A 13,734-nucleotide genomic window follows, 5' to 3' on the forward strand; every position below is an offset into this window, starting at 1 on the left:
TCATGAGAAGAGAGATTTAGTGAAAATGTCGAACAGAAAGTGAAACATGTCCCTTAATCAACAAAGACTTAGAAGGCATGAATGGGATGAAAATGAAAAAAAAAATGAAGTACCACAACTAGTTTAAAATTCTTTTTATATCTGCTTCTGAAAGAACAAAAAAGCGTAAAAACAATGACACAGTGGATTTTGGTTTTTCCTTTGCTTGTAAGATAAGAAACATAGTTAAATAAGGTGTTTATCTCTGCTGGATATATACTAAGAACAAAACTAAAAACACTGAACCACAAAGTCCTGTCACCATTTGGCAGTTTATCTATCTTAATATTAAGATCATAATAAGACTGCTCTCCTTTGACCACATGAGACTGTTAGCATTTTACATCTGCTATCAAATTCCACAGAATATTATGTCTGGTCCTTGTGTACTAGCAGCTCTTGCAAAAATACTCCACTGACACTCTTACAACTATTTGTGTACTTTCTGTCCCCCATTCCTAACCATAAAACACTGAGTTTGAGAGCTACTCAATCCAATCCATGAATCATAAATGTGAAAGCAATCACAAAAACTGTGAAGCAATTTATCCAGCAGAGAGTGTAACATTTGTTTTGTAAATAATAACATACTTTGATAGTTTTATTGTTCAGCTGGATACTTTTTTGTTAAACTGTAATTAAGACATTTATTTTTATAAGGAAGCATGAAAGTAATATGTTTTATTCTTGCTTTGTTACATAGGATTATGAAATCTTCAGCAATACTGTAGATCTGGTTAAGCATCTTGGTTACTTCAATGATGCTGATGAGACTGCTGCAGCAAAATTTAATGAAAGCTTAACATTTGCTCTCATTGACTTACATAAGTATATGGTAAGAACATTCTCTTTTCAGATGTAACATTTAATTTGTGTACAAATGAAAAGATAGGGCTTATGTCTCATAACGATTGAAAACACTGACCTGTGTGGTCTTTAAAAATGAAAACTAAATGTTGCATCAAACTGTACCTTCTTCTAGGTTTAGGATAATGCCTTTTTCAGAGATATTGTCAGTGATCAAATTTAAATTTTGTAGTACAAATGTGCTCAATGCAGCATTTATCATTGTAGTTGGTTTTAACTTTTTATTTGTTATAACTAAAACTTTCTGATTGCAAATCTGTGTAATATGAACTGTAGTATGAATTCAAGAATTTACTACAGAAACCTGTTACCTCTGTATGTATCATTAACAAAATATGTCAAAAATAATGTATCCATTTTTACAACCAACATTTCAATAAATCAAAATAGATACTAGGAATAAGAACAATCAGTATGATGACATGGTTTGCAAATACAGCTCTACTAAGAAATGTGAAGACATATCTATATTGTAGTGTACTGAGTATTTTGGGGACCAGTCAGGGCAGATTTTAACATTCGAACCAGACTTTCATGCTACACAGCTATTAGTACATGTAGGGTAATCCTTTTTTTTGCAGAATTAATTTGTTATACAGTTTGACTGCAATTTAAGCATTAAACACCAACTATTATAACTGTCCCTTTGTTAAAATTATGTCAAATAGATCAGCAAATATGTAATTAACTCTGCCATACATACAGTATAAACTAATTACTGTTACCAAAATGATGATTGCTTGCTTCTTCAGGACACATCTTATCAACTGATTCCTTCCCTTTTTTCACCAATTTGGTTCAGTATCTCCTCATTAGTGACTTGATCTAACAATCTAAGCTTCAGCTTTCTTCTGTAGCACCATACTTCAAAATTTTCTATTCCATTCTTGTCTGAACTGCTTACTGTCCACATTTCACTTCTGTACAAAGGAACCCTCCAGACAAATACCTACGCATAAGACTTTCTAATGGTTAAATGTATGTTAGATGTTATCAGTTTCCTCTGTTTCAGAAATTATTTTCTTGAAATAACCAATCTGCAGTTTTTGTCCTCTCTAATTCAGCTGTAATCAGTTATTTTGCTGCCCAAATAAAAAACTCATCTGATATTTTTAGTGTCTTATTTCCTAATCTAATCCCTTCAATATCACCCAATTTAATTTGGCTACGTTCCATTACCATTGTTTTACTTTTGTTGATGTTCATCTTACAACTTCTTTTCAAGACAATGTTGATTCCATTCAACTGTACTTGTAAGTCCTTTGCTATCCCTGGCAGAACTACAATGTAATCAGCAAACCTCAAAGTTTTTATTTCTTCTTCCTGAAATTAAATTCCTTTCAAAATTTCACCATGGTTTCCTTTACTACTTGCTCAGTGTAAAGGTTGAATATTGGCAGTAGGTTACAATAGCCCTGTCTTATTCCCTTCTGATCCACTGCTTCACATTAATGTCCTTCGACTCATATAACTCCTGTCTGATTTTTGTACATGTTGTAAATAACCTTCTGCACTCTGTATTTAAATGCTGTTACCTTCAGAGTTTCAAAGAGTACATTTCAGCCAACACTGTCGAAAGCTTTCTATAAACTGTAATGGGATGAAAGTCAGTATGCCATTACTCAACCTATCTCCTAGCATAAATCACCTGATCAGTATGGCCCATCATTTCCTACATTTCTCCAGAACCCAAACTGATTTTTATCAAGTTCAACTTCTTATCAGTTTTTCCAGTCTTCTGTAAATAATTCATGTCAGTACTCACAGTCACAACTTATTAAACTGATAGTACAATAACAATCACACCTGTCAGCATCACTCACCTTTGGAATTAGAATTATAACATTCTTCTTGAAGTCTGAAGGCATTTCACTCATGTTAAATACCTTACACACCAGGTGGAATAGTTTTGTCATGGCTTGCTTACACAAGGATCTCTGTAATTCTGAGGAAACATTGTCTATTCCAGGGTCCTTTTCTTCAAGTTAGATCTTTCAGTGCTCAGAAAAATTCTGCTTACAGTATTGTATCTCCTGGCTCATCTTTGTTTACTTCTTCTTCCCTTCCTATAATATTGTCTTCATGTTCATTTCCCTTGTAAAGCCCTTCTATACATTGCTTCCATCTTTCACCTTTCAGCTTTACCTCGTTTGCTTAGTATTGAATCATCACTTTGTTCTTAATGTTGATAAGCTGCTTCTCTTTTCTCCTAAGCCATGTTTAATTTTTTCTATAGGTGGCACCCATCCTTCCCTTGGTCAATGTGCTTGTACTGTCATGCATCTTCACTCTAGCTATTCCTGGTTAGCCAGTTCATACTTTCTGTAAATCTCATTTTTTGCACATCTGTATTCCCTTTCATCTGCTTTATTTCCTGCATTTTTATATTTTCTCCTTTCATCAGTTAAATTTAATATATTGTGCATTGCCAAAGGATTACTACCATGCCTTTCATCAGTTAAATTTAATGTATTGTGCATTGTCAAAGGATTACTACCGTACCTTGTTGTTTTACCTATTTGACCCTCTGCTGTCTTTACTATATCATCTCTCAAAGCTACCCATTCATCTTTTATTCTATTCCTCTTCCCTAATTTAGTCATCAATGTCTGTCATGAACCTCTGATTATTTCATTTTGTATATGTCCCATCTCCTTAATTTGTTATCATTTTGTAATTTCTTTATCTTCAATCTGCAGTTTATAATTAATAAATTGTGATCAGAGTGCTCATCTGTCTCTGAAATTGCCTTGCAGTGTAAAATCTGGTTTTTAAGTCTCTGTCATACTGTTACATAATCTATCTGTAATCTTCTAGTGTCTCCAGGTCTTTTGCATACAACCTTCTTACACAATTCTTAAACCATGTGACTCATGATTAAATAATGCTCTTTGCAAAATTTTACCATGTTTTATTCCTTTGCCTCATTCCATATTCTCCTATTTTTTCCTTCTCTTCCTTCTCTTACTATTGAATTCCAGTCCCTCACCACAATTAAATTTCTGTCTACCTTAACTATCTCAATAATTATTCTACCTCATCAAACATTCTTTCAATCTCTTCATCATGTGCAGAGTTAGTAGCCATGTACGTTTCTGTGGTGGGTGTTGGCTTTGTGTCTACCTTGGCTACAATAACATGTTCACTAAGCTGCTCACAGTAGTTTACCCACATTCCTATTTTCTTATCATTATTAGACCTGCTGCTGGATTACCTTTGTTTGATTTTGTATTTATAACCTGGTAGTCACTTGACCAGGGTCCTGTTCTTCCGGACACCACAATTCACTAATTCCCACAATATCTGACACTGATCTATCCATTCCCATTTTTAAATTCTCTAACCTATCTGCCCTATGAAGGGGCCTAATGCTCTTGTTTGCTTTTATTTGTAGAATGCAAGTTTTGTTTTTCCTTTTGGTATCTTCCTGAGTAGCCCCGATCGGAGGTCCAAATGTGGGCTATTTTACCTATGGAATATTTTATTCAAATGGATTCCATCATAATTTAACCATACAGTAGAGGTACATGTTCATCAGAAAAGTGATCACTGTAGTTTTTCCTTGCTTTCAGCAATTAATGGATGAGAATAATTACTGTTAAGATCATATATTTAATGGAGTTAGGTTTAGTTAGAATGTGTCCATCTGTTCTTTCTGTTACTCTGATTGCCTTCTTATGAATTATAAGAATATCATGTGCACTTTTGTCAGTTTCCTCAGTGTAGTAATGCACAACTTAACAAAGACTGAAAAAATGCAAAATATGCCATTATTATATATCTTCAGTCTTGCCTGTAGACATATCTCTTTTGATAACCTAACTGTTCACATCAAAACTGATGTAAGTGACCATGAGACATTTGTGGCAACAATAATTACCAATAATTACAAATGGTAACTTAAACAAATGGGATGAGTCTTCCTGAGGAAATTGAAACTTTTAGCTCAGGGCAGAACCATGTAGAGAAACTGCTCAAGTTTAAAAGAATTGTTGACTGCATGCTGCATAGATATGTTCTCAGGAGATAGGTCATGATGGGAGCAACTCTCCATAGTATACAGTCACTGTATAGAAACTTCTAAAGAAACACACTGCATGAAACACCATTGGCTGTCAAGAGAGGAAGATGTGAAGCCTTCAGTGACTGCTGTCAAAAGATTTCTTACAAAACCCAAAGAAATTCTGGTCATATCCAAAGCCTATTCGTTGCACCAAAGTTGCACTCATGAATAAGACAGGAACTGAAATTTAAGGTAGCAAAGCAAAATCAGAAATGCTTAACTCTGTTTTCAAAAGTTCCTTTACAAATGAAAACTCTAGAGTACTACACAAATTTAAGTCTCATACCACTGAGAAGTTGAGCAAAATAGATATTAATGCCACTGGGATTGAGAAACAGCTACAATAATTAAAATTGAAAAAAAAAGAAGGATCCAGGGCCTGATGGAATCTATATCAGATTCTATACTGAATTTGCAACTGACTAAAATTTATTGTACATCCCTCAAACAAAAAACTGTGCTCAGTATTTGAAAGGAAGTGCAGGTAATATCTGTGTGCAAGAAGGGTAGCAGAAGTGGTCCACAAAACTGTCATCCAATATCCTTGACATCCATTTGAGATAGTCTTAGAACATATTCTGAGTTTAAACATAAAGAGATATCTTTAACAGAATAACCTCCTCCATGCCAACTAACATGAGTTTGGGAATGTCAATCATGTGAAACCCAACTTGCACTTTTCTCACAGGACATACTGAAAGCCATGGATCAAGGCAGTCAGGTGGATACAGTATTTCTCAGTTTCTGAAAAGCATTTCAGTCAGAACCACATCTACACTTATTATGGAAAGTATGATCATATTGCATATCAAGCAAAATTTACAACTGGTTTGAGGATTTTGTGGTAGGGAGGACACAGCATGTTATCTTATATGGTGAGTAATTGACAGATGCATAAGTAAGTTTGGGTGTACCCCAGGGAAGTGTATTGGGACCTTTGCTATTCATTCATCTTGTGTATTAATGACCTAATGGACAATATTAAATGTAACCTCATATCTCATTGAGTACTGTCTAAAGAAGGTGTGCAAATATTCAGTCAGATGTTCATAAGATTTCAAAGTGGTGCAGTGACTGGAAACTTACTTTAAATGTTCAGAAATGTGTAACCAGCCTTCAAATGAAATTGCTTTCAAATCAGTTGTCAACCCATCCTAGAATTTTGCTCAAGTGTGCTGGATCTGTAACAATAGAACTAACAGGGGGCATACAGTATACAGTATACTGTATACAGAGAAGAGCAGCTCAAATGGTTAAAGGTTTTTTGACCGATAGGAGACTGTCAAGGAGATGCTGAAATAACTGAACTGGTGGACTCTTGAAGATAGACAAACTATCCCAAGAAAACCTACTTACAAAATTTCAAGAATGGGCTTTAAATTATGTCTCTGGGAATATACTACAACTTCCTCTTACTGCTCCCTTAGGGACCTTGAGGACAAGGTTAGATGAATAACTACGTGCACAGTCATTCAGACAGTCATTTTTTCCATGCTCCATGAGGGAATGGAATGAGAAAAAGCCCTAACTGACAGGTACAATGGGACATACCCTCTGCCATGCTCCACACTATGCTTAGTGGAGTATAGATGTAGATATAGGTGTAGTTGTAGAAAATGAAGGTTCCGTGTTAATTTATTATCAAATCTAATTCCTAAAACAATTTGGATTTAATTTTCTATATTGGTGATTATTTATTGGCTGAAAGACATATCCTGCATTTTTTAAAATATGTTTAAAAACAGTAAGCGTTTTTCACTGAACCAAGATGTTGCACTTTCTTTCACCAGATCCATATTGTTTATAAGATCCTCAAATACAGGGTTTATGGAAAGAAAAGTTGCATCATCTGCATACATACATACAGTCCAGTCACATTAATGTGACCACCTGTCAGAAGCCTGAATATCCATCTTTCGCAGTGTGGATGTGCAGGAGCTTCTGAAAGATATCAACAAGGATACCTTGAAGGACAAGTATGGATGCAGAAATTTGGAGGCATGGCTGTGTTGAGCTATATGTGGTTCTTTCAGAAATGTGTGCCCAAATATTTTGCAAAAACTGTATCTAAAAATTGCAGACATTGAGAAGAGTCCTTTGAAATTAAAGATAGTCAAAGGAAGTTCATGTTTTCAGCCAAAGTTGTGCAGAACTCCATTTAGAGAAATTCTCAAGTGACAATTGCATTGGAAGAATTCGTGTGAAAACAGCATATGACTCCACCAATAGGTGACATAGTGAAGAGAGAATATTTTAAAATGAATATTCTGAATAAAACTGAAGCATTTCAATCATTAGAAGGACAAACTTGAGCACTTTATGATGAATTTACACACACACACACACACACACACACACACACACACACTGTATGAATTATGACTTAATCAAGTTTGTGCAGAAGCTGTTATGCATGTTTCATGAAAATGCTGCAGTTCGTAGAGACTTTTCTGCTAACAAAGAAGTTTTAATTGAAAAATTAAAAGAAGATACAATTGTTACAGAAAGAAGTGTTTCCAATGCAATACAAACATTAGTTGATTTACTTAGTAGTAAGAAAGAACTGAATGTGGACATTACAAAATCAATGATACTTGTTCTGATGAATACAACAACAAAAATAATCAATTATTGACATACAATGTTAATGGATAGATAAAAAAATCTTCTCGCCAAGTGGTGACAGGAGAGTACACACACAAAAAGGTTTAGCTTTTACAAGCTTTTGGAGCCAGTGGCTCCTTCTTCTAGCAGAAGAGCTGAAGGGGAGCGAAGGAATAGGAGTGGAGAGGTTTAGGGAAGGGGGTAGAGTTCAGAAAGATTGCCCAGAACCCCAGGTCAATTCAACAAGTGCCATGCCATACATGGAAAACCTTGCTTTGGTTAGGAATAGAAATGTCAGGGTACAGAGGCAGTTTTGTAAAATTGAGTTATGAAGATAATAGATGTGAATGTGGTGCATAGCCTTGGTAAATGATATCTTGAACCAAGTAAGCAAATGTCAAATTAATATTATTTTTTAAGTGTTTGCAGTCATCAGATGTATAATGAGCATCTTTCGAAAAGAGTTTAGCTTTAAAGTAATTCCACTGAACCCTGTTATCAGATTAAACAAACTGGTTACCATATTTGTGGCTATCGAGGCATCTATACCAGTGTTGCATTCTTCTGCTGTGCTTGCTCCACAGAAGTAGTAATTTTGTTGGTTTGTAATCATAAAGTGCATAAACATTACATGATTAAGAAGATAATAATGTTCATTATACTGTAGTGAAAGTTTAGTCACAGCTTCACTTTATGTAGTGATATTCAGTATAACTGTATCATGGTCTTTTTAGTCCTTAAGGAACTTGACATTCCAAAGTTTCTCATGAGAAAGGGTTTCACTTCACAACTCACCAACCTGAACATTCACTGTAGATACTCTACAAGTCAGTAGGTTCTGTTCACCAGTCTCCAGACTCTCACGCATCCATGAGAATAAAACATCATATAATACTACAAAAAATTGTTTCACTTTTCAAATGACCCTGTGCCTAAGTATTCAAACACAGCATATCAACATTTGTGCTCAACCATGCAACTCAAATTTATGTCACTTTCCACCAAACAATTGTGCTGAACAGTAAACACTAAAACACAGTTTAGGTATTAGGTGAAAATGATGATGAAAGATAACTAGTCAGTCAGACTTCATTTTTTGTAATTTTTTGCTGTTGATCAACGTATCTTCAGACTCTGGTACAGAATTAAATTTCCATACTGGCATATAGATGCATCAGCTAATGCACTAGTTAATGGAAGGACAAAGTAATGGACAGAAAGACTTAAGATGCAGTAAAATATCCTGTTTATAATGTCTGTTGTGATCTTCCATCAAAATGAAGTACCCACATTTAGAATTTTTCATAATACAGTGATAATCTATTTATTTATTTTATACTAGTAACCTATTTTCTGCCTTGAATTCATTCTCACGACAGTGCACTGAGAATGCATATGGCACATATGAGGATAAATGTGATCTGGCATTATTAGTACAATTTCAGAGAATATTCCATCAGTAATCCGACACAAGTAGCATTTTCCTGGAAAAAGTTATGATAATAACTTCTTGTCCTTTACATGGTAATGGGCTCACAGTTTACACTCAGCATGCAAAACAATTTTATGAAACATTTGAAGTTCCTTTTAATGTTCATCAGATTTCTTCTTCCTGTTTTCTGTAGCATCCTAAGCATCAACAGAACTTAACAAAATGTGATTTCAAGTAAGAGTTTTTATGGAAAGCCCTATTTTTAAAAAATTGTGTATCGGTGAGTGTAAAATAATAATTTACCATGATGATTTCAGAAAATACCTAAGGAGGCTAAAGTACGGCAAGAACAGTTTACGAAGAAGTTCAAGCCAGTAAAAATAGCTGAAATGGATGAAATGTTTCCCTTGGTAAGTATGATTTTATAGAATTTCAAGCATAAAGCCACAGTTTAACTCTGCTGTAGAATATACACTGATAGGAATCCTCCCAACGGATCAAAGCATTGTGATAAATTAAAACAGGGAACCAATTTTTATCTTACTCAGGGTTGCATCAAGAGTCAAACTGAAGTCATAATGCAGTGCAAAATATAGTTTTAGCCTGCCTGGGATGTTAACTGACATATTCAGATACTGAATAGCACATGCAAAAACAAAATGAATTGCGATGAATTTCACACATTCTGTGTTCAATTGTCTTGTGGCAGTCATTTTGTTCAGACAGATTTCTTAAATGAATGAACTGTTTATTATATTAACCAGACTTCCAATTATACACTCTAAGAGAAAAAAAAAACAAAGAAAAAAATTAGGCACAGTGAAGAAATTCTCTGAATGTGACAGAAACCAATAGATGTAATGCACATGTACAGACAAACAAATGATTACAATTTCAAGAGAAAAAGATTCACAAATTGAGCAAGTAAATAATGCATTGGCCCACCTCTGGCCCTTGTTGAAGCACTTACTTGGCTTGGCATTGACTGACAGAGTTGTTGGACATCCTCATGAGGTATTTTGTGCCAGATTATGTCCAGTTGGCACTTTAGATCAACAGAATATCAAGATGGTTGGATGACCCCACCTATAAGACTCCAAATTGGGAGAGATCTGTTGACCTTGCTGGCCAAGTTAGGGTTTAGCAAGCACAAGGACAAGAAGCAGAAACCCTTCCATATGTGCTGGTGGGCATTATCTTGCTGAAATGTGAGCCCGAGATGGCTTGCTATGAAGGGCAACAAAAATGGGGGATAGAATATTGTTGGCATACCATGGTAAGCCAAGACAGTGGTAAGACAGCCAAATGGACCCTGTTATGAAATGAAATGGCACTCCAGATCACCACTCCTTGTTGTTGAGTGGTATGGTGGATGACAGTCAGGTAGGTATCCCACAGCATCTCCAGACACATTTCCACTGGTCATCAGAGCTCAGTTTTAATTGGAACTCATCACTGAAGACAATTCTATGCCAGTCAATGATATGCCAGGCTAAAGACATGTCTGTAGGTGCCTTGGACAGTGGTGGTGCAACAACGAGACTACCTCCCACCATACAGCACAACAACCAGGAATTATGATCTGGGGCACCATTTCATTTCTTAGCAGGACCCCTTTGGTTGCTGCATGCAGCACTCTTATAGCAAATCAGTATGCTGACAATATTCTATGCCCCATTTTGTTGCCTGTCATGGCAAGCCATCCTGAGCTTACATTTAAGCAAGATAATGTCCACCTGCCATGGCAAGAGTTTCTACTGTTTCTCTTCATGGCTGCCATGTTCTAATGTGGACAGCAATGTTGCCACATCTCTCCCCAACTGAGAACATTTGGAGCATTATGGGTAGGACCTTTCAACCAGCTCAGGATTTTGGTGATCTAGTGCACCAATTGGATAGAATTTGGTACAGTATCCCTCAGGAGGAGGACATCCAACAACTCTATCAGTCAATGCCAAACTGAATAACTACTTGCATAAGGGCCAGATGTGGATCAATGTGTTATTGACTTGCTCAATTTGTGAAGCTCTTTCTCTTGAATAAATAATCCAATTTTTCCTAAATGGTAATCATTTATTTATCTGCATATGCACCCCACATCTACCAATTTCCATCCCATTTGAGTAATTCCTTCATGGTGCATTCTTTCTGTCTGTCTGTCTCTCTCTCTCTCTCTCTCTCCCCTCTCTCTCTCCCTCTCTCTTAGAGTGTTATTATGGAATAGAAATGTTGCAGTTTTTGATTTTTTTAAAAGATTTTTTTGTCAGAAAAATCAATGAAAACTGTGACATTTGGAAACCCATAGAAAACTAACAAATGAAAGGTAAGTTTATACAGCTTAGTTAAAAAGACATAAAACATAGTTGAAGCAAAAAGTAACATAATTTTGTGGGGAGCACCTTCAGACTGATATAATTTTCCATAAATGGTAGTTTGATAAATAGTGGTATTCCTGCAAAAAAGAGAGAAAAGTGCACAAAAATACAAAGAATAAATGATAATAATTATAGAAAAAGATAATCCACTTGAGAAAACTATGAAATTGCAAGGAGACAGAAGGGGAGTCATAACTTCAGGGGGTGAAATTCCAGTACTTTTGATAGACAAATTTAAAAACAGAGAAAAGTATTCCTAGCCTTCAGAATCTTGATTCCTTCCTTTGGGAGGAAAAAGTGGTAGTCTTAGGAAGAGTGGCAAGCAGAAGCTACTCACCCGTATCCTAGATTGACATGCATCCATCTTTTGTGAGGACTAGGAGAGAGAGACTTAAAGGAGCAGGCACCAGAGAAAGTGGAAGATAAAAGGTGCTTCATTACTAAACACTTTACCTTGCTTCAGTCCAGAGCTGACAGAAGGAGAGAGTGGGGACTAAAGTTGGATTAACAGGAAGAAAAATGAGAAGTAGAATAAATAAAGTAATTAAGAACTGAGTGCAAAGTAGAAAAGAAAGAGATACAGATGTCAAAATTAGGGAAGCGAAGATAGAAAAGAAAAAAAGGAAGTGAAGTAAATAATGAAATACCACATATGAAACAAAATAATACCAATAAAATAACTTTGCTACTAAAAAGCACCAAATTGAAATACCTCTTGAAACAAATATGCCCTCCTTCACTTCTAAATTTTTTCTTGTTGTTTTAATTTTTCATTGTTACATATCTTTTTCATTGACAGTGTTTCATTATACAGGAGGGTCAGAAAGAGTCTGAAAAGCTTGTAAGGATATTGAGAGGATAGGGCGTAGGTTGTGTTGAAAAACAGGTGTTAAGAAAAAATCTGATATATTGCATTGTTTCTGAGTTAATTAGCACTGAAGTTAGCCAGGCAGACCATAGTGCAAGAATGATCAGATGGCCTGCCAGGAGCAATTAGTGTCAGTTGTTCTCATGGCATAGATGACAGCATATGAGACTGCTGAGCCTTTGGCTCAGGTTTGATCCTCAACTTCATCCCATGTCCAATATTTGCATTACTCTCTAGTTTGCTTTTAGGATACCAAATGAAGAATATGTTTGGTGACACCATCACTTGTGGGCCACTTGAATTGGTGCATGCAATGGCCTGATTGGCTAACTTCAGTGCTTATTATCTCAGAAACGGTGCAGTGTATCAATTTTTTTTCTTAACTACGTTGCTGCCAATGTTAATCTCAGAATATGTCATCACTATCAGCTGCCTGTAGTTAGTTTGCTTGTCTGTCATTTTATCTCATCTGTTCATAAAAACACACAGTGTTCATGCAGTTACCATTCATCTTCCACAACTGACACTGTCTACAGTTGAGCACACATATATTGTGAAATAAATGATACACCATTTGGAAAGTACTTTGTAGCATTTATCACTACAATAATTATGCAGTCTTTACACAAAGTCACAATGTAGGTAGGACCTTAACCTACAACACATCTGTCTGCATCGATAGCTTGTAACTTCACTGTTTTATCAGCAGCACTCCTTGAAGTGGAGGGCTGTAACTCATATGAAACTAACAACCTCATGTTTTTCAGACTAAACACATAAGGATTCCAGGAGAGTACTTTCTAAATAACATATGAAAAGATTGGTGTAGGAGGGGGCCATCATGGTTCCCATTGCAATGCCACTTTTTAAGTCTGTCTTCCAAATATGAAATAATCAACCTTAAATATAAAATAAACTGTTCTAACAGCCCTTGAGAAACAAGGCATTGATTGAACCTATGATTAGATGCTTAATAATATACATTTCATACCACAGTTCACAGTATACTTCATCATAATAATGGTAAATTTAAAGCTGAAGAAGGAGACAGAGAAGGAGATTCCATGTTACCAAAATAAATCACAGTGGCCATAGACAAAGTTTTCAGAACCTTATACTGCAGAAATGAAGGAGAATTATGTTAGTGGAACATATCTGACTCACTTTTGTTTTTTAAATGTCATTGCTTCTAGTGTATATAGACTTAAAGTATGTATAAACTTCAGCAACTAATGAAAGATGTTAGCAGACTGAGTGTAATAGTTGGCCTACAGATCAGACTAAAACATGAAGTTTACTGTCAGTGACATTACCATTTTTAACATTTAGCAGTGAGACATGGGTTTTAGATGCATTCAAAAAAGTAAGATTGGCCTCAAGGACCTATTGAGTGATGCATGCTTGGAATTATCAGGAGACACACAAATACAAACAAATGGATCAGTAAATAGACTGGTATAGATGTAATTATGGCAGTAATGAAAAT

At 35.5% G+C, this 13,734-nt stretch overlaps 1 protein-coding gene across 1 annotated transcript in view; it reads left to right on the forward strand.

The window, feature by feature from the left end:
• LOC126191206 (uncharacterized) overlaps positions 1–13,734 on the forward strand; it is a 307,035-nt gene that overhangs the window by 169,672 nt on the left and 123,629 nt on the right. Inside the window, exons 7-8 of the mRNA XM_049932000.1 lie at positions 743–874; positions 9,323–9,415. Coding sequence (XP_049787957.1) covers positions 743–874; positions 9,323–9,415 — 225 coding nt within the window. The remainder of the gene's footprint in view (positions 1–742; positions 875–9,322; positions 9,416–13,734) is intronic.

Source organism: Schistocerca cancellata, chromosome 6 (genome assembly GCF_023864275.1).
Source record: "Schistocerca cancellata isolate TAMUIC-IGC-003103 chromosome 6, iqSchCanc2.1, whole genome shotgun sequence".
In the NCBI taxonomy this organism is placed as follows: domain Eukaryota; kingdom Metazoa; phylum Arthropoda; class Insecta; order Orthoptera; family Acrididae; genus Schistocerca; species Schistocerca cancellata.